Genomic DNA, 20,902 nt, shown 5'->3' with positions numbered 1-20,902 from the left:
CAGATACTGTGGGTTAGGACTTCAAAGACGCTACGTCCAATCAAGGTCACAGTTACAGATACTGTGGGTTAGGACTTCAAAGACGCTACGTCCAATCAAGGTCACAGTTACAGATACTGTGGGTTAGAACTTTGAAGTTCTAATCAAGGTCACAGTTACAGATACCATGGGTTAGGACATCAAGACGCTACATCCAATCAAGGTTGCAGTTACAGATGCTGTGGGTTAGGACTTCAAAGACGCTACGTCCAATCAAGGTCACAGTTACAGATAGTGTGGGTTAGGACTTTGAAGTTCTAATCAAGGTTACAGTTACAGATACCATGGGTTAGGATGTCGAAGACACTATGTCCAATCAAGGTCACAGTTACAGATACTGTGGGTTAGGATGTCGAAGACGCTATGTCCAATCAAGGTCACAGTTACAGATAGTGTGGGTTAGAACTTTGAAGTTCTAATCAAGGTCACAGTTACAGATACCATGGGTTAGGATGTCGAAGACGCTAGGTCCAATCAAGGTCACAGTTACAGATACTGTGGGTTAGAACTTTGAAGTTCTAATCAAGGTCACAATTACAGATACCATGGGTTAGGATGGCGAAGACGCTATGTCCAATCAAGGTCGCAGTTACAGATACTGTGGGTTAGGACTTTAACATATCTTTTGGGGATAGATTCAACCTATAACAGGAACCAACCAATGTGGATTTGGCCCAAGGTTCTGGGGCTTGGGGACCAAGTGTGGTTGTGGTTAAGGGGCTAGGTTTAGTATGTGTGTATAAATACACACACACGCATAGATTCACAAATATATATATAGTGTCTAGAAATGTGTCTTACACATTCAATGAGCAATGATTCTTGTTATTTGTATTTCCCTCTGAATATCAGTTTCCTTAGTATATGTGTATATGCATATATATGCACATATGTACACACACTATATATACACACACATACACAAAAACACATGTTTACAGATATGTATAGTGTGCTTAGCAATGTGTCTTTTACATTCAATGAGTAACTATTGTTATTATCTGTACAATGGGGGCAGTTGCATTTTATCTCTAAGTCATCCTGCAGTTGTATTTTATCTCTCAGATTCCCTTCAGCTCTGAAATTCTGGGACTCTGACTAAAAAGACAGATGGAGACACAGGGCTGTGTGGTCCAAGAATCCCTGTTACTTGTGGAAACAGAATAATAAAGTGTCCCTTTTTGAGAAGAGAAAATAAGAACACAGAAATGGAAATTTTTCTCTCCCAAGAAAAGGATCAGATGTTAAGGGAAATCTATGAAGCAAGCACGATGGGCCTAAAACTCTTCATTCTTTTGGGGTCTGTAGAGTAAAGCCCTTCTGTGGGCTGGGGAAGCTGAATTTATGAACTAGCAAATGGGAACTTGGCTTTGGCTGGCTCATGAATAGAGCAGAGAGGAAGGTCTCTTGTGAGTGTGAATTTGGCCATACTCTGTCTTCAACGAGAGGCAACAGACATCTCCATTTTTGTTTTCCTGCCAGGAATCAAAGAGTTAATGCATGCGCCATTCTGAGAATGACACCTGGCCTACAGTAAGTTCTCAGTAAGTATCAGCCTATCCGATGAAAACGGACAAGGACTTTCCTGCTTTCTGCTTGCCTTTCTGCAGTTTGCTCGTCTAAATCGTAGAGTTGCTTGTTAGTGTGGTCATCAAAATTTGTGAAGCCTGTTTTAGGTACTTGTGAGAAGTCACAAAACATAGCCACTATAGGAGCTGGCCAAGTCTATAAATTGTACACAGTGTTACTCACATCAGATGTAGGGGAATTTATAATCAACTCACAGGAATTCTATTTTTTCTTTTCTTTTTTTTCCCCCCAGAGTTAAATTCTTGGTTCTTCAACACTATCAAGACCTCACTGTGGCTTCTGGAGTTTGAACTGGCTGTATTCCTAATGCAGTTGTTCATAACACACTAATTTAAAATATTAGTGCAGCTGAGAGTTTCTAACCCCCAAAATACTGTGTAAGGCTCTGCTCCTTCCATGTAACTTCATGCTTTCCTTATGCAATGACTGTGAACATTGTTTGTATATCAGAATCCCTAGAGAGCCTTGAAGTAGTATTCTTTTTTTTTTTTTTTTTTGAGGCAGGGTCTCGCTGTGCCAACCAAGCTAGGGTACAGTGACATAATCACAGCTCACTGCAGCCTTGACCTCTTGGGCTCAAGCAATCCTCCCACCTCAGCCTCCTGAGCAGCTGGGATAATAGGTGTACACCACCATGCCTGGCTAATTTCTGTATTTTTTTTGGTAGAGACAGGGTTTCGCCATGTTGCCCAGACTGGTCTCAAACTCTTGGGCTCGAGTGATTTGCCTGCCTTGACCTCCCACAGTGCTGGGATTACAGGTGTGAGCCACCACACCTAGCACAGTATCCTCTTCTTAAAATGAAACCAGTGAAGCCAGGGTGGTGGCTCACGCCTGTAATCCCAGCACTTTGGGAGGCCAAGGCGGGTGGATCATTTGAGATCAAGAGTTCAAGACCAGCCTGGCCAACATGGTGAAACCCCATCTTTACTAAAAATATAAAAATTAGCCAGGCATGGTGGCACGCGCCTGTAATCCCAGCTACTCGGGAGGCTGAGGCATGAGAATCGCTTGAACCCAGGAGGCGGAGATTGCAGTGAGCCAAGATGGTGCCACTGCACTCCAGCCTGGGTGACATAGTGGAATTCCATCTAAAACCAACCAACCAACAAACAAACCAACAAACAAACAAACAAAAAAACAAAGTATACTATGCTCCCAGGGCTACTTGAGGAAGAAAGAGTGAAATTTGGTAGAAGACTTAGAGCAACGCATGATAAATTTACTGTAAATATTATAGTATGTGTGCTCCCAATCAGTTTTAGGTACTGTTTTGTCATAGTAATGATAATAAAAGCTCCTGTCAAAAAGCAGAAGGCCTCCTAGCAGCCCAGCCTTCCATCATGAACAAGAGAAAGTGAATCTGCTTCTACCTACTGGGGGCCCAATTCAATAAACAGGACTCACAAACGCAGTGGGGCAGGCGAGACGTCCAGATGGGAGTCCCTGTTTCACGGCTGTAGCAGGTCAGAAGAGAACTCCCTTCAAGCACAAAACCGGGGTTGCAGGTGTATTGGATGGTGGTCCCCACCAGCAGCACAGGATCCGAAATTAAGCGGGTCGAGTGATCCACCTCTCCGGGGTCGGTGCAGTACATAACTACACGGGATGAAACCAGACCAAGAGGACATCAGACCTCTGGATGACCATGGGTTTGCTGAGAATTACAGAATGATCTAGAAAGTTTCCTAACTTGGCCGGGTGCGGTGGCTCATGCCTGTAGTCCCAGCAATTTGGGAGGCCGAGGCGGGTGGATCACGAGGTCAGGAGATCGAGACCATCCTGGCTAACATGGTGAAACCCCGTCTCTACTAAAAACACAAAAAATTAGCCTGGCCTGGTGGTGGGCGCCTGTAGTCCCAGCTACTCGGGAGGCTGAAGCAGGAGAATGGCGTGAACCCGGGAAGCGGAGCTTGAAGTGAGCCGAGATCGCACCACTGCACTCCAGCCTGGGCGACAGAGCGAGACTCCATCTCAAAAAAAAAAAGTTTCCTAACTCAGTTCTTTTCCTTTTTGGAAGATAATGTATCTTTTGTTGATAGGTGGCTGGAGAATAGGCCAGGAGAAAATAGCCTTGAATTTAATTCCTCTTTTAAGAATTTGCCCAAAGAGGTGGGGCGCGGTGGCTCATGCCTGTAATCCTAGGACTTGAAAGGGAAGACAGAGGTAGATGAATCGCTTGAGCTCAGGAGTTTGAGACCAGCCTGGGCAACACAGCAAGATCCGGTCCCTACAAAAAATACAAAAATTAATGGGGCATGGTGGGGTACACCTGTTTTTCCAGCTACTCAGGAGTGAGGTGAGAGGATTGCTTAAGCCTGGCAGGTCAAGGCTGCAGTGAGCCATTATGGCACCACTGCACTCCAGTCTGGGCAACAGAGTGAGACCTTGCCTCAAAAAAATACATATAAATATATATATATATACACACACACATATATATGAATTTGCCCAAATAATTTGCATCAGGGTCCAAAGACCTATGTATAAGGTTGCACATTGCATTATTATTTGCGATTTTTTTAAAAAAGGAAACATTGCAAATAGTTTAACAGGGAAAGAGTTAAATATCATGGAATAGCCATCCCATGAAATTCTGAGCAACTGCTAAAGAGAACAAAGTGAGGGGGAGCCTTCACTGCTTTCTCTGTAGTGCTGGAATGTAGTAAAATAAACTTTCATTACTTTTCACATTAAAAAATCAATATAGATAAAAGGAAAGCAATAAACCAATTAAAAGAGAATAAACTGGACAACATGTATGATATGAAAAGATATCCACATTTCTGAGCTGAAAAAAAAGCAGATGCAGGAAGTTTGTAAGAATGGATCTGCTGGGTGCAGTGGCTCATGCCTGTAATCCCAGCTCTCTGGGAGGCTGAGGCCAGGAGTTTGAGACCAGCCTGGGCAACATAGCAAGACCCCTGTCTCTACAAAAAAATTTTTTAAATTAGCTGGGTGTGGTTGTTCACATCTGTAACCCCAGCATTTTGGGGGGCTGTGGTGGGAGGACTGCTTGAGCCCAAAACCTTGAGGTTGCAGTGAGCTATGATTGACATATGACAGATGACACATATATAGATGTCTATGTGTGACATGTAATGTATGTATGATGTGCATGTACACACACACACAATTGAAGCAATATAGAATAAATGTTTAACAGCAGCGTTGTTTCCAAAGAGTAACATCACCAAAGATTTTCACTTTCTATTCTATCATTTTACTACTGCCTGGGTACTATAAGTAAGCATCGTTACCAACGTAATTTTAAGATATGGCTATATATGTCTTTCAATGTCAAGACAGGAGATTAACCAATGAAAGGTTAATGAAATCCAGTGACTTCTATGGGGAGACCATTGTGCCAAGGGGTTTTTCTGACCTCATGTCATCAGAAGAGAGAACAACAGAGGTGACTGGTGGGTCTCCACTGTCTTGGATGGAGGATAAGTGAGAGACCCAGCATGGAAATGCAAACAGTCCCACATAGAAGGTGCCCAATTCAAATTTATTTGCCCACTTTGGGCCTTTTCTTGGCAAAAAATGAGGCAGGTAAGAAGACTTCTATAGGGAACTAGTTCATGTTCATTCCAATCCCTTAAAATGGTTAAATAATAATGATTTTTCCCTCCCTTCCTCTCCTCTCCTCTCCCTTCTCTCTTTTTCCTTCCCTCCCTCCCTTCCTTCCTTCCCTCCCTCCCCTCTTTCATTCCTTCCCTCCCCTCCCTCCCCTTCACTCCCCTTCCCTCACCCTCCCCTCCCTCCCTTCTCTCCCCTTCCCTCACCTTCCCTCCCCTTCCCTCCCCCCTTCCCTCTCTTCCCTCCCCTTCCCTCCCCTTCCCTCCCCCTCCCTTCCCTCCCTTCCCTCTCCTTCCCTCCCCTTCCCTCCCCTTCCCTCCCCCTCCCTTCCTCCCTTCTTCCCTTCCCTCCCTTCCCTCCCTTCCCTCCCTTGCCTCCTTTCTTTCTTTCTTTTTTCTTTCTTTCTTTCTTTCTTCCTTCCTTTCCTTCCTTCCTTCCTTCTTTCCTTCCTTCCTTCCTTCCTTCCTTCCTTCCTTCCTTCTTTCCTTCTCTCTCTCCCTGCCACCCCTCTCAACAGGGTTTTGCTCTGTCACCCAGGCTAAAGGGCAGAGGCATAATCATAGCTCAAAATCCTGCGTTCCAGCAATCCTCCTGTCTCAGCCTCCTGAGTAGCTAGGACTACAGGTGTGTCCCACCACACCCAGCTAATTTTTATGCTTATTATTATTTTTTAGAGATAGGGTCTCACTGTATTGCCCAGGCTGCTATCAAACTCATGGGCTCAAGTGATCTTCCCACCTCAGCCTCCCAAAGCACTAGGATTACAGGCATGAGCCACTACACCCAGCCAAATGTTCTTTTTCACCAGGCTACATACGCTCCCATTCACTGGAGTTCACACCACTCCCTAAAGTCTCACACCCAGCTTATCTCACTCGTTTACATTATGGTCCAGGTTTCTGAAGGCACCTGAGTCTATAATTCCACTGACAGCTATAAAATGACATTTGTGAGCAATGCTCGTGAATTGGTGGTGGAGGGGGAGTCCAGATTCTACATTAAACAGCTCCACTGCACCCACCAAAAAAAGATCCCTAGAAAGGATTTGCCACCCAGGGACCTAGAGGAAGGAAACAAGACCACTCTTACTTTTCTCACAAAATGGGGGGTCGCTGCTCCAGCTGAGGTCCCACTGGCAGGTGAGGGTGTCACTCCCCACGATGTCATAGCCGGGGTCACACTGGTAGGTGATTCTGGCTCCCCGCACCAACTCCGTGTGAGAAGTGGTTTTCCAGCCATTCTGGATCTCGGGTAAATCCGAGCAGGAGTCATTCCTTGACACCTCTTTAAAAGAGAAACGTCAGTCTTAGATGGGGGAAGCAGTCTTGTTGTCGGGACCTCCTTTTATGAAGGCTAGAGGGATGAGCGAAGAGAAAAAAAAAGCCTCTAGAAATGAGCAACACGCTTCCAAAATCGCTTAACTGGCAAGAGCTCGTCTATAGTGAAGCTTTATGGTTACCTCTCTCTGTGGGCCCCTGAACTCACTGAACATTCTCTTGGTTTGATAAAACCAGTTTAGGATTTCGAGTCAGACAGAATCCTAGCTCTGCCACTTACTAACAGTGTGACGGGGGGACAATCACTTTTTGACTCTGCAGCTCAGGTTCCTTGACCTTTCATGAGGGAATAATTATAACAGCACCTGTCTCACTGTGGCCGCTGCTTACCAGATGTCACTGGATGACTCTCACCTCCGAGGGTTTACACTCTTTTAAAAATTTTTGTATTTTTGTTTTTTATTTTACTTTTGCTTTTCATTTATTATCATCATCATCATCATCATCATCATCATCATCATCATCATTATTTTTACAGGCAGGGTCTCTGTTGCTCAGGCTGGAGTGCAAGAGTATGATCATAGCTCTCCACAGCCTCAAACTCCTGGGCTCAAGTGATCCTCCCACTTCAGCCTCTCAAGTAGCTGGGACCACAGTCATGTACCACCATGGCCTGGCTAATTTTTTTTTTTTTTTTTCTGTAGAGATGAGCTCTTGTATGTTGCCTGGGCCAGTCTTGAAGTCTTAGGCTCAAGCAATCCTACCGCCTGGGCCTCCCAAAGTGTTGAGATTGCAGGCATGAGCCACTGTGCCTAGCAGAATTTACACTCTTGTGTAGTCCCTACCAACACTGAATAGGAGATTGCAAAAGTGGCCCTGGGTGGCTTCCGAGGTTAGGTCATAACAACATTGAGTTTCTCTTCTTGCTCTCTATTGAATCACTTGCTTCGGAGGAAGCAGCTGCCATATTGTGAGGATGCTCAAGCAGCCCTCCAGAGAGACCCATGGGAAGAGAAACTGAGGCCTCCTGTCAAGAGTTGGCATTGACTTGCCAGCCACATGTGTGAGCCATTTGGAAATTCATCATCCAGTGCTTATCAAGCCTTCAGGTGACTGCAGCTCTGGCTGGCATCCTGACCAGAGCCTCATGAGAGACCCCAAGACAAAGCCATCCAACTCATGCTGCTCCTGAATTTCTAACCCAGAGAAACTGCAAGATGATAAATGTTTACTGCTAATTTGGGGTATAATCTATGACACAGCAATAGGTGACTAATATGCTCAGCTTCATCCTAAGAATATCTGTAAATCCATGAGTTTGGTGAATAAGTAATATATGCATTTTTAATATGCATTAAGAGAAATAATCAGCTATCAAAATAAAAAGAAGCTGGGCACAGTGGCTCATGCCTATAATCTCAGCACTTTGGGAAGCCAAGGTAGGAGGATTGCTTGAGCCCAGGAGTTGGAGATCAGCTTGGACAATGTAGGGAGACCTCCCCATCTCTACAAAAACAATAATAAAACCAAAAAAATGAGCCAGGTATGATGGCACGTGTTAGTAGTCCCAGCTGCTCAGGAGGCTGAGGTGGGAGGATTGCTTGAGTCTGGGAGTTCGAGACTGCAGCGAGCCATGAAGGCTTCACTGCACTCCAGGCTCGGTGACAGAGAGAGACCCTGTCTCAAAAGAAAAGAAAAAAAAAACAATTTGAACAAAAATAAATAAAAATAAACTGTTGGTATATTCTTCAAATCCAATTGCATATCATTAGTGAAAATGAACCATACTCCAGAAAATGCTACCCACAGCTTATTACTGTGTCTTTCTCTGTAATTGTTCTGTTTTTCTCCTACAAACTCTTGTTACTAAGGTAGCAATGCATGGCAAACTGTTACTATTCTTGCTTCAAAGTGCCCACTGCACAGATTTGGAGGAGCGAGCTAATTATGTTGTATAATTAATTTGCAGTTCTTATGTGCTTCTGGGGAAAGGAGAGCACCTCCGCTGTCTGCAGGAAAGTCATTCTGAGAACTAAGCAATGGCTTTTCCCGGGATTTCATCATGATTTTATTTGGGGAAAGGAGATCTCATGGGTGTCTGCAAGAAGAAGGGTAAAAAAATAGCTTCGAGAATTGCTTGGTGGGGGGACAGGAGCCTCTATTTTTAGGCCTCTGAAAAATCAGCCAAGCCCTGGATTTGGGACACAGCTGCAGATGCTCAGACTATGGATGAAAGGGGAGAAATGGGAGCAGACACCAGAAATGTGGTCTGCCTTGAGCCAAATGCTTTGAGACGGAGAAAGGTTTGCTTGTCTGACTTTTCAATATGGGCCACCATGGCTGCACGCTCCCGTGGGACCTCCTGTCTCCTTGGTGGCACCCACTGCATTTGTAATTTCTCAGTTGCTGCCATGATGTAGAAGCTTGGCTTAAATCTTGTCCCCACTGTTTACTAACTGGGTGGCCTTGGCTAAGTCACGTAACCTTCCTGTTCTTCAGATCCCAGGGCCTGTACCCCAGGGACCCTGATTCAGGAACATGCATTTTTACCAAGCACCCTAAGTAGAGGTTTCTAGAATGGTCCGTCCCCATGGGCCCTTGTTAACTTTGCTAATAATTAGAAAACCACCCTATAACCTTCCTGTTCTTCAGATTCCAGGGCTTGTACCCCAGAGACCCTGACTCAGGAACATGTATTTTTTTACCAAGCACCCTAAGTGGAGGTTCTGGAACGGTCTGTTCCCATGGGCCCTTGTTAACTTTACTAAGAATTAGAAAACTGTCCTAGGAGTTGGAAGACTTCTTTTCTACTCTTCTTTCTTTTTTAAATAAATGGTGTGATTCCAGTCATGCCAATTAACTGCTCTAAGCCTCATTGTTCTCATTTGCAGAGTGGAGTCAAGAATTATTACATTGTCTATTCCAAAAGGCAATGTGAAAGTTAAATAACATGCAGGATATGACGATGTTGTGTGAACACTAAGATGAGTTAGATGGATTCGTTTGTTTGTTTGACTGAGATATTATGAGCATCTTATTAGACTCTAGAAATGCAGGGATCTGAAGTCATGGTTTCGGTCTCATGGACAAGATTAGCACCAAGGTTCAATTTTTGCACAAAAGAAATGCACAAATGCACTGAATGCACACCACCATCTACCATTTCATGCTCATGGCAGACATCACTAATCAAGCACAGCCATCTATTTGTTTGAATCAAGAGGAAACCTCCCAATCCTCAAAACAGCACTCCAGGGAGCCACTGTCATTTGATTGGAGTTGACTTACAATATGGAGCTTAGTTATTATCCTAGACTTGGAGGAATAAACACACGACAAATAACCAACGTCTTCTCAAAAAGCACTGCTTACTTATCTCTGTTTCTTAATCCCTTCCATCCCATGCCTTTGGCCATAGACAGTGGGCAAAGAACAGGAAACAGTGAATGGGTCTTTGCATCTCTCTGTTCAAAGGTGAATTCTGGGAGTAGAATTCACATTCTAGAACCACGTAGGCCCAGAGTCTTCCTGTGGAAGGCTCTAATTGCAATCATAGCAGATAAACTTTGGCCACCTTCCAGAGCTGGGCTTAGGCATTTAGGTCAATATAGGATCTTCAGAATTCTCTAGTGACCACAGGAACCCCTGACCTACTATCTGATGCATCCATTGAATGGGAGTTACATCTGTGTAACTCACATGTATGGTAAAATCTAGACCCAGAATAACAAATACCCTTCTCATGCCCATGGCAGGCATCACTAATCAATCATGGCATTCTTTGCCATAGACTTTAGGCATGACCTCCTTGGAGTTCTTTTCAATATGGTCTTCAACATAAGTAGTAAGCAACTGAGTGGTATCGCAATTAGCTAGAACGGTCTATTTGCCATTCTTGTGAAATTAACTGTGTGTTTCTTTAACAGGAATAACAATCAGGAACTGTTCTCTCTTTTTTGTTACCCAAACTAGCCAAGCTGTGTATCCCTGAAAAACATTCTCTGCAATCCTTTTTCTGCCTCTCCCACAGCATCAGCTTGTGATCCTGGTATTGTCTATTAATGGGACTGCCTTTCGCATTTCCACTAATGTCTTAAGGGTAGGGAGAATATTCTATTCATCTCTATATCCTGGTGTGCAGAGCCTAGCATATAGGAGGTGTCAAGGGATTTTTTATGAACCAAATCCTCTGAAAATGGAGATAATGCATTTGAAGATGTGAAATAAAATAATATATGTTAAAGTGCTCGCCAACTGTAAGTTGTCACACAAATCACAAAAAGTTTCAACTTCAATGAACAAAAACACTTCTTCTTCAAGATATTGCCAAACTGAACACTGGCCAGACTTTCTGGTTAACCTTGACCAGCCTTGGATAGAGTCAGTCAGATTTTTTTTTTTTTTTTTTTTTTTTTTTTTTTTTTTTTTTTTTTTTTTTTTGCCATCAAGCTGAATGCAGGTTTGGAATACTGACTTGGGCGCTAGGGGAGATAAATGAGCAAAAACCATGACCTCATCTTTCAGTGGAGAGGGAGAGGACGTCTAAGGAGAGAGACAGGAGCCAGGAGACCAGAGACTTCCTCCAAAGGCAGCTGAGTCTGGAGGGTACATTGCCTGGACAGCCAACATGAGTTATCCCCTGAAGCCCAGGGCACTGCCCAGAAAAGAGCGGGGAACCCACAAGAAATTGTAGCAATAACACTCTGAAAATATTTAGCAGCACAATCAAAGGTAAAAGGCCCCTGGGAAACATAAAAAAGAAGATCAATACTCGTGTTAGCCTCTCTGAGAGGTGGACATGTAGCAGGCAGGGATGAAAAATGTTCACCATCTGGAAATAAAAATGCAAGGAATGTACTTTGGCACGCACGAGGCTTCTTGAAACAGCCCATGGTCAAGGGGGTAGCTTGTTTTTTAGGTGCAAGTGCTGGTACAGAGAGGACATTTCATATTATTAGGTTGGCGGGGAAGTAATTGCAGTTTTTGCAAATTAAAACTCCAAAAATCATAATTACTTCTGCACCAACCTAGTTAGAGATGGACAATTCTTTTCTTTTCTTTCCTTTTTTTTTCTTCTTTGAGACGGAGTCTTGCTCTATCACCCAGGCTGGAGTCAGTGGCTCAATCTTGGCTCACTGCAACCTCTGCTTCCTGGGCTCAAGCAATTCTCCTGCCTCAGCCTCCCGAGTAGCTGGGACTACAGGTGCCTGCCACCACACCCAGCTAATGTTTTTTTTTTTTGTATTTTTAGTAGAGATGGGGTTTCACTGTGTTAGCCAGGATGGTCTCGATCTCCTGACCTCGTAATCTGCCCGCCTCAGCCTCCCAAAGTGCTAGGATTACAGGCGTGAGCCACTGCGCCCGGCCGAGATGGACAATTCTTTAAGTGAAGGGGGAGAAAGAACCAAAGACATGGAATCTTGCTCCAACCACAGGGTCTTTGGTGGTAGTGGTGGTGGCAGAGGGCTGGGTAGGATGAATTCTCGTTTTCTCTGCTCCATCCTGGAAATCAAGATGCCAGTCTAATTCCTGGGAAGTGCAAGCACGTTTCCTAATCACTGGCCGAATCCTGCCCATTGAAATTCTTGGGGTGCAACCACTCACCCATTCTTCTAGATGTCAAAGGATGTTAGGTCTTAATTACCCTCTGTGTCTCCCAGGTTCTCCGCTGCTGCCCAAAATATTGGGGGTGGAGGAAGCTTTGGAGCTAGGGATGAGGAAGCATGGATGGGAGCTCAGCTCTGCCCCGATGAGCAACCCTTCATCCTTGCTTGTCCAGGGTTTCTTCTGCTGGAACACGACAGGGCTGGATCAGTTCCTCTGTTAGTGCAAGTCTCTTCTGGGACTGGAATCAGTGGGACTTCATGATGTCCCAGTCCTCTGACATCTGGGAATGTTGGTAGTTCGGACTAGAGTGGTGGCCATAGAAGGACGGGGACATGTGCTTTGATTTGAGACATATTGAAAAGTGGAGTTGAGAGGATGGATTGGATATGGGGGCAAGGAAGGAGGAAGCAGCCTGAGAAACCAGGAGAGTTGTTGTCTCATTTCCTAGGATTGGCAGATAGCAGGGGATGCTGTTGGGTAGTGGTGGTGGTGGGTAGGAAAAGAAATCATTCTGTTTGGCCATGTTAAATCTGAGATGTCTACTGGATGGAGGCAAGGGAGGAGTTGGCAGGGAGTTGGATAGATGGATTTGGAGTTTAAGGTCAAGGTTGTAAGTATGAACCCGTCAACGGATATTGGTGCTGTTTAAATCCATGGGAACTAATGAGGGCATGGAGGGAGTGAGTCTAGCTGGAAGAGAGGATACAGTCCAGGATGGAGCCTGGGACCCTCCAGGGTTTAAAGGTTGAAAAGGGGTGGGTCGTAGAGCTAGTAATGAATGAGGGAGAGTTACAGGGTGGGGAATGAGAAGGGAAGAGTGTGATTGGATGAAAGCACACGAGGGGTCATAGGAGTGTGTGAGCTTAGCTTGAATTTGATAGCAGGTTTTTTTTTTGTTTTGTTTGTTTTAGGAGGAGCAGGAGAGACATGGTTTGGAGGCCACACTGAGGATGAGGAAAGACATCTTTTGCATCTATAGCTCCTAGAGTACAAGAAGTGTGAAAGGAAGACTGTCCTTGTTCAACGAGGCTACAGGAAAAGAAGAGGCCTTAGAGGAGAGCTGAGCTTCAGTTCGGGCAAGAAGGTGAAGACGATGTTTGAGAAGTTGCACAAATTGGGAAGAAATTAGGAAGTATGTTGATGTAAGATCTCAGCTGGCCACAAATGAAACATGGGGACAACAGGTTCTCAGCTGACCACACATGAAACATAAGTTATGAGGCATTGTCTACTACATCCTGATATCAACCTTGTGGAATAGGTATCACTATGCCCATCTTACAGATGACAAAAAGAAGGCTCAGAGAGGTTCAGTAACTTTCCCAAAGCCACACAGACATCGATGACCGTGCTAGGGCTCAAACCCTGGTCCTCATGACTAGAGAGCCCAGGCTTTTAAAAATGAAATGAGTACATTTCAATACAATACAATGAAAAATCACTGTAGTACAAAACTGCCAAATAACCTAGAGGAAACCACCTTAACCTGTATCTAAACACAAAGAAAAAATAAATTGACCAGATGAGACACCTACCTATGTAGTTCATGATAAATCCCTGGCCCTTTCCAAAGATGAGGCCAGCAGGGTCCGAATGGAACTGGATGGTTAAGTCTGGCGTGGAGGAGTACAGTTTCTGGGGGCCACTGTTCCCAAGGTACTGCCCCAAGATGTGGGGCATGACCTCGTCGCCATCGTAGATGGTCAAGATGTCACTGTTGCTCAGATTCAGGCTTGGAGGGCAGAGAAGAGGGAGAGTCATGTGAAATAGAGAATGGGCATTCAATAAACCCTTGATTAACTTTTTCAGGCAATACAAAATTTGTTAAGTGTGTATGTGTCAGGCTCCAGGCTATGTGTCTTAACCCCAAGCTGAGGGTAAGATTGACATAGACTGCAAATGTGACACAAAGATTTGTAAGTCATTTTTTTTTTGAGACAGAGTCTCACTCTGTCACCCAGGCTAGAGTGCAGTGGCACTCTCAGCTCGCTGCAATCTCTGCCTTCCGGGTTCAAGCAATTCTCCTGTCTCAGCCTCCCGAGTAGCTGGGACTACAGGGGCATGCTGCTATGTCTGGCTAATTTTTTTTGTATTTAGTAGAGATGCGGTTTCACCGTGTTGCCCAGGCTGGTCTCCAAATCCTGAGCTCAGGCAATCTGCCCACCTCGGCCTCCCAATGTGCTAGGATTACAGGCGTGAGTCACCATGCCCGGCCGTCAGTTGGGTTTTTGAAGACACATTGATGCAATGGTCTTGGCTGCATGGGACTCATTGCAAAGTCAAATGCTGCATTGTAAGAAGAATCACCTTCAAAACTCCCGTTATTGGCAACCATTTCTTAGGTGACATCTCTGTGTTAGGCACCAGGCTACAGGCTGGGGCTATGACCTGCATCTTTCATTCTTCTTCAGTGCAGAACATGCTGACAGCTTGCTAATTACAACTTGCATTTTTATATAAGGTGAAATGATCTTTCCATTTATCACGGGGCAAATTCCTCAAAGTCAACTGAATGATCCATTATGTTTAAGGGGTAGGGCAGAGGTGGGATGGAGGCACCTTATTTATGAGATATGCTCAAACCTGTCACCATTCATACTGTTAAAAGATGACACATTTTCAAAGACTCCAATGCAAGAAAGTTCCTTGACACTAAATAATTAAACCACGGTGGATAGTTAATAATCCAGAAATCACTTCACTATACCACAGAAACATGTGCCATCTCAGACATGCTAGATAAAATTGATCTCTAATTGAAAGAATGCCAGATAATTCACCTTTGGCTTCATCAATCATGGACAGATACAAACTCACATTTCTTTCTTTCCTTTCTTCTTTCCCTCTCTCTGTCTTCTTTCTCTCTCATGTCTTTCTCCTTTTCTTGTCTCCTTCTCCTTAATGTTCTTTTTTGTTTGTTTTTTTGAGCATCTACTATGAGCCAGGCACTGTGCTGAGCTCAGAAGGGTCACAGAGTAGTGATCTATTTAGATTTGTAAGCCAGGGATTGTGGCAGGAGTTATAACCAAAGTAAGGACAGAGAAAGTAAGGACAAACTCAGATTAGGGGCATCATGGAAGCATTCCTGCAGTAGGTGATGCTTCTTGCTCTGAAACCTCAAGAAAGAGTAGGAGACCTCGAGGCAGATAAACACAGAGTAGGGAGTCCAGGTGCAGTGCCTTACACCTGTAATCCCAGCACTTTTGGAGGCTGAGGTGGGAGGATTGCTTGAGGTCAGGAGTTCAAGACCATTCTGGGCAACAAAGAGAGACCCTGTCTCTACAAAAAAAAAAAAAAGAAAAGAAAAAAAAGTCCGGGCGTGGTGGCTCATGCCTATAATCCCAGCACTTTGGGAGGCCGAGGCAGGAGGATCACGAGGTCAAGAAATCGAAACCATCCTGGCCAACATGGTGAAACCCCGTCTCTACTAAAAAAAAAAAATTAGCTGGGCGTGGTGGCAGATGCCTGTAGTTCCAGCTACTCGGGAGGCTGAGGCAGGAGAATTGCTTGAACCTGGGAGGTGGAGGTTGAAGTGAGCTGAGATTGTGCCACTGCACTCCAGCCTGGGCAAAGAAGCGAGACCCTGTCTCAAAAAAAATTTTTTTTTTTGGTGTGGTGGTGCACCTCTGTAGTCCTAGCTTCTCAGGAGGCTGAGGCAGGAGGATTGCTTGAGCCCAGAAGCTTGAGGCTACAGTGAGCTATGATTGTGCCACTGTACTCCAGCCTGGGCAATAGAGCGAGAACTCATCTCACAAAACAAAACAAAACAAAACAAAACAATGAATGGTGGGGAGAAGGCAGAGGGAAGAAAGGAGTAAGACCATGGTTCCTGAAAGAATTTTCCCAGTGGTCAGTGTGCCTGGGGTATGGGGATAGGCATAGAAGCCTGCAGAGTTCTGCAGGGATTAGATCATGAAGGGCTTAAAGAGCCAAGCTTCAACTTTTGGACATCATCTTGCAGGAGACGGGGAGACACTGAAGGGTTTTATACAGGAACTGTATGACTGAGCAATTCAATGCCAGAGGAGAGGTGTTCCGGGAAATGGCCCTGAGCAGAGTTCCTGAAACTGATGCAGACTGGCAGTGGCCCTCCCTGCTGATAGCTTCATCCAATGGCCAAAAGTGGTGTTTGCTGCTAGTCCGGCAGTTGGGAGGTGAGGTGGCAACTACCCATGTTGGTGTTTCAGGTGGTCAGAACAAAACAACAGAAACACAAAGAAAGGTATTGAAAGTTTGCTTCTGGGAGGGCAGGGATTGTATTTTATTCACCCCAATACCTTCCACCATACCTCTCAGTTCCTCATGTAAAGTTGCTCCAAGGGGTGGCTTAGGAAGATTTTGATTGCCGCCATAATTTTCATCACTTTCCCCTATGCTACTCCCAAAACATCTTCAAATAAAAGCTACCTGCTTGCTTTGCACACATGTCTTCAAGACAAAACCCCCAGACTCCTCCTACCCCCCTGACAGTTTTTAACCAGATCGAAGCCCCTAAACCCCTGCTGTATTGAAATTCTGGAGTTGCCACTTGTTCTTGCACACAGTAGGTGCTCAATAAATGCTAAGGTATGAAAGAGCCTCCCAGAGAGTCTACTTGACAGCAAAAATAGTGGGACTGATGTCAGCTTTGGACCTGTAGTAGGGGAGGGCCTCTTTAGCTCTACGTACCATGAAAACATCAATTGTTCATGAAAGTACTGGATTAGACTAGTGTGAAACATGGTAGATGGCAGATATATTCCTTAAGCCGACTTCACAGCTGATCCGCTGGTAACAGTAGTTTACAGACAATGCACATCTTGGCTTTATTCTTTCACTTAAATGGCCAAAATGCAGTAGCAGCATCTTCAAGGGTGAAAATAGCTTTCATTTTAAAACCATACGGCAACTCTTTGTTCTCCATAAAATAGGATGGAGCAATGTGCAGGGAAGAGCACACTGGCTTGGAAATCAGAAAGCTTTGGTTTGATTCTCAGCTTTGTCACTTTCATGTAAGGCATGTGATTTTTCTGAAATTTCTTGTCTGTGAATCAGCCTTAATATTCCTCGTCTATGTCATGAGCTCTGGGGATGAGGTGAGGCAGACAGAAGGTCTGGATTCAAATTCCAGCTTCAGCATTAGCACCTGAGCAAGCTCGGTGATGTCATTTGAATGTTATGTTGTTATATTCCACTTTCATTTTTGGCATCATCATCGTTGCCATCACCATCATCACTATCGTCATCATCATCATCACCACCATCATCCTTCTTTGGATTTCTGTTTATGCCAAATGACGTCAGATGATTTATGTCAGTGGTTTTCAACTAGGGGCAGTTTTCCTCACAGGTGACATTTGGCAATGTCTGGAAACATATTTTTCCTAACTAGGTGGGTACCACGGGTGAGTGGAGGCCAGGGATGCTGTTAAACATACTACAGTGCACGAGACAGCCCCTCAACCCAAAAAAGTATCTAGTCCAAAATGTCAACAGGGCTAAACTTGAGAAACCATGACTTATATAAATGCACATTGTAAACGGTGTGCAACAGACCATTAAATGCAATTTCTTCTGTTGTTCTGAAATTTTAGCAGTGTCTCCCTAAGCTAAGAACAAGACAATAGGTGCAGTGGCTTTCCACTTTCCAAAGAGAGATACTTCGCTGTTGATTGCATTTGGATTCTCCAGATGCAGAGATCAAGCAAACATACAAATGCCTTTTGAAGTCTGGCTTGTCTGGGAGGCCATCCCAGGCAGCACTGGTGGGGAAATGAGACAAGAAGAAGGGAAGGACTCAACGAAGAGGGGATTGATGAGCAGGTTTCACTGTGCATTTTGGGTTCAGTCCTGCAGGAATTTTAGAGATGGTGCAGAACACATCCATAGGGAGAAGGAGCTGGGGTATTTATCCTCCAGTTTCCATCCTTTATTGACTGAGGGCTGCTCCTGGAGGTGTTGAGTCCCTAGCACTTCTGGCTTGCCCATGTGACCACATGGCATCAGAGAAATGCTGGAGAAGTGGGCAGGGCCTTGCAGTAGGAAGTCACTATGGGCACATGGTGGCAAGTATTGCACGGCTTAGACAGAGTACCAATGGCATCATCTACTAACATTGATGCAGCTATTCCAGTCTGAGCCCTTCTTCCCACCTCTAGCTTATATAAGAGAAGGAAAAGAAGGCACTGGCCATTGAGGAGGCTGGCAGGAAGGACTGCCTTGAGGGGAGCGGTCACTGTGGGGCATCATAGGAGGGAGGGTCGAATGTGTATCACCCTCACATTAAGCCTAGTGAGGAGGGCTTCGAGGGAACTCTTGGTGACTTGGCAGGTGTCTTTCTTTTGTGGCTTGGATAACAGTAGCTGGATTTGATGCTCACCAAAAGAAATGACAAAATCAGACTGGGGATGCCTGCCTGCCTCTGGGCAGAGCAAGGAGAATAAAAGCAGATATTGACAGTGAGCATCCCATCACTGATGACAGTAGGGATATGATCTATGTTTCCTGGGTCTAGTTGTGAACCTTGCAGGCAGAAGCCAACTACAGGTCTCCTTAAAAGTGGCTTCCTATTGAAAGGGTGATAGAACCCCAGCAAAAGGGAAAGTTAAGAGCAGCTGTGCTCAGGAGACTTTCACACATTTAATATCCTATTAAAGACAGAAAAAAAATCAGCATTCTATATATTCTATAACATAACAGTGTAGCCAAGTTAGAGTCTCCTATTCCCTTACCTCCCATGCCCTTTGCAAAATTCCCAGCCAGAGGAGCACGGTTGAGGGAGGGATGAAGTTTCAAAATGAATGATACTTAGGGTTATAAGATTTTCAGACTGGACTGCACTTATTGTGACCAGAAGACCTATGAAAACGCAGCTTTCACCCAGAGGAAAAAAATAATATAGGATGTGCCTGAAGGGTCACTGGGAGAAATAATCAAGTTACTCTCTGCCTCATCCTTCTGAATCTTTTTTGACAGACTGGTTCCAATTATGTACACAGAGTTTGGCAATTTAGTTTTTTCCCCTCAATGCAAAGAGGAGCTTACATTTTCACTTGCTCATCCATGTATTTACCAAGTGCATTTAGCGTCCCTGGAATCGGACCTTTGTAAGCAACTGAGATGAAAATGTGTTGAGTTCACTGCAGGGAGAGCCACAGGGCAGAGTGTGGTTTTCCGCTGAGGTCTGAATTGAGATGCCAGCTAGATACGATCCAAGGAGGCGCTAGGAAAACCGGATGGCAGTTTGACTCCAGGATGAAGGGGAGATGGAGAGATGCTGGCAGGCAGGCAGGCTTGGTCTGACTGTGACTGGGAGTGGCAGGATCCCTTCTGGGAGAATCCCGTAGGACCACAAAGCTTCCCAAGACCTGACCCTGCCTGCTCTGGCCCTTCTCAGGTGCCAGAGTGAAAGGCTTTCCACAGGCACAAAGTGTGAGCTCCTGGCAGAAGGCCTCAGCTCCCATCTCCCCCTCTACATCCACCTCTTTCTTCTTGGTCACTGTCGCAGGCTATCCTCAGACCATCATCACCTTTCTCTTGGGCCGTTGGACAGTACCTCGGTGGTTTCCTGACTTCATCCTCACCTGGCCCTGATACTCCTCCCCTTAGCAGCCAGATGAATCTTTCCAGAAGGTAAATCAGATCTGCTCCCTCAACAGATGAATGAATAAGCAAAATACGGTCTATTTATGCAGCGGAGTTATTATTCAGCCATAAAAAGGAATGCAGCACTGGCCCACGCCGCAGCACAGGTGAACCTCGGAAACATGACGTGCAGTGAAAGAAGCCAGCCACGAAAAGCCACCTGTTGAATCACTCCATTTATAAGGAATATCCAGAATAGGGAAATCCACAGAGAGAGAAGGCAGATGGGTGGTTATCAAGGCTTAGGGGGTGAGGAGAAGAATGCGGACCAATTGCTTAATCGGTATGGAATTTGTTTTTGGGGTGATGGAAATGTTTTGGCACTAGATACAAGTGTTGGTTGCACAATATTGTAAATGTATCACATATGTAGATATATATATTGTATATGTTAAAATGACTAATTGTATGTTGTATGAATTTCACCTCAATTAAAAAAAAGAAACATCTTAGGATAGAGTGCCAACTTTTAACCCTAGTCTCAAGGCTCTATAGGTCTATCTTTTGCATTGCCGCCTGCCCCGTCCCTGCCGCCTCATTTCTGACTCTCTCTCTTCCAAGCCATTGTTTTACCTCCAACCAGACTGCATTGCTCATCAGTCTTTCCAAAGCATGATGCTCTTGGTGACCTCTGGGACTTTTCACATTCCCTTCCCTGTGCTCTGAATTCTCCACCTGGGAAACTCCTACCCACCCCTTAGTTTCAGCCTTCCATGATTCACTATTGCACAGAGCCCCCAGCATCCCCTCCTGGTCTGGCCTGCAGCCCTTGTGCTCACCCTCCTTATGGAGCTCAGTCATTACTTGGGGCCCCATTGGTCTGGGGTTGCTCATCTGCTGCAGATCAGGAGCTCCCTGAGGCCCTCCCATGTCTCACTCACTGCTGGCTGTATCCCTAGTGCTCAGCACCATGCTGAGTGTGTGTCTCGGGTGAATCAATGCCAGCTCAGGGCATAGGGCCAGGTTTCGGGCTCAGATCTTGCACAGAGTAGACTGTGGCTTTGACCCCAATTCCTACCTAGGACCCTAACCCCGACTGGACTCTTCCCTGCTCCAACCTTGGGAAGGGGACTCCTCTCAGCCAGTGCCCTGGCTGCTTTCAGCATGCTCCCCAGGGGTTAAGTTGAAAACTTTGATATCAGAGGGAGGCTGCCTCAAGGGATTTCTGCCCCGCCTGCCTCTAG

The 20,902-nt window shown here is 45.2% G+C and overlaps 1 protein-coding gene and 1 long non-coding RNA gene across 10 annotated transcripts in view; one reads left to right on the top strand and one right to left on the bottom strand.

The window, feature by feature from the left end:
* SEZ6L (seizure related 6 homolog like) overlaps positions 1-20,902 on the bottom strand; it is a 221,498-nt gene that overhangs the window by 33,487 nt on the left and 167,109 nt on the right. For 6 of the 8 annotated variants that reach the window (XM_016939845.3, XM_016939846.3, XM_016939847.3 and 3 more), the window contains exons 10-12: positions 13,631-13,827; positions 6,301-6,495; positions 3,037-3,228 (exon numbers count right to left, since the gene is read on the bottom strand). In XM_016939845.3, the coding sequence (XP_016795334.1) occupies positions 3,037-3,228; positions 6,301-6,495; positions 13,631-13,827 (584 nt within the window). The remainder of the gene's footprint in view (positions 1-3,036; positions 3,229-6,300; positions 6,496-13,630; positions 13,828-20,902) is intronic. The other 2 variants (XM_009438053.4, XM_515042.7) reach the window with 1 other exon arrangement.
* Positions 481-13,613, top strand: LOC129138497 (uncharacterized). Of its 2 annotated transcripts, none has more exons than XR_008541809.1 (3): positions 481-643; positions 1,522-1,583; positions 13,007-13,613. It is a non-coding gene; the product is annotated as an uncharacterized LOC129138497 (long non-coding RNA). The 2 variants fall into 2 exon arrangements; XR_010156015.1 differs by lacking the exon at positions 13,007-13,613 and adding an exon at positions 8,458-9,352.

Source organism: Pan troglodytes, chromosome 23, assembly GCF_028858775.2.
Source record: "Pan troglodytes isolate AG18354 chromosome 23, NHGRI_mPanTro3-v2.0_pri, whole genome shotgun sequence".
Taxonomy (NCBI): Eukaryota; Metazoa; Chordata; class Mammalia; order Primates; family Hominidae; genus Pan; species Pan troglodytes.
This window is presented reverse-complemented; position numbering and strand designations above follow the sequence as displayed.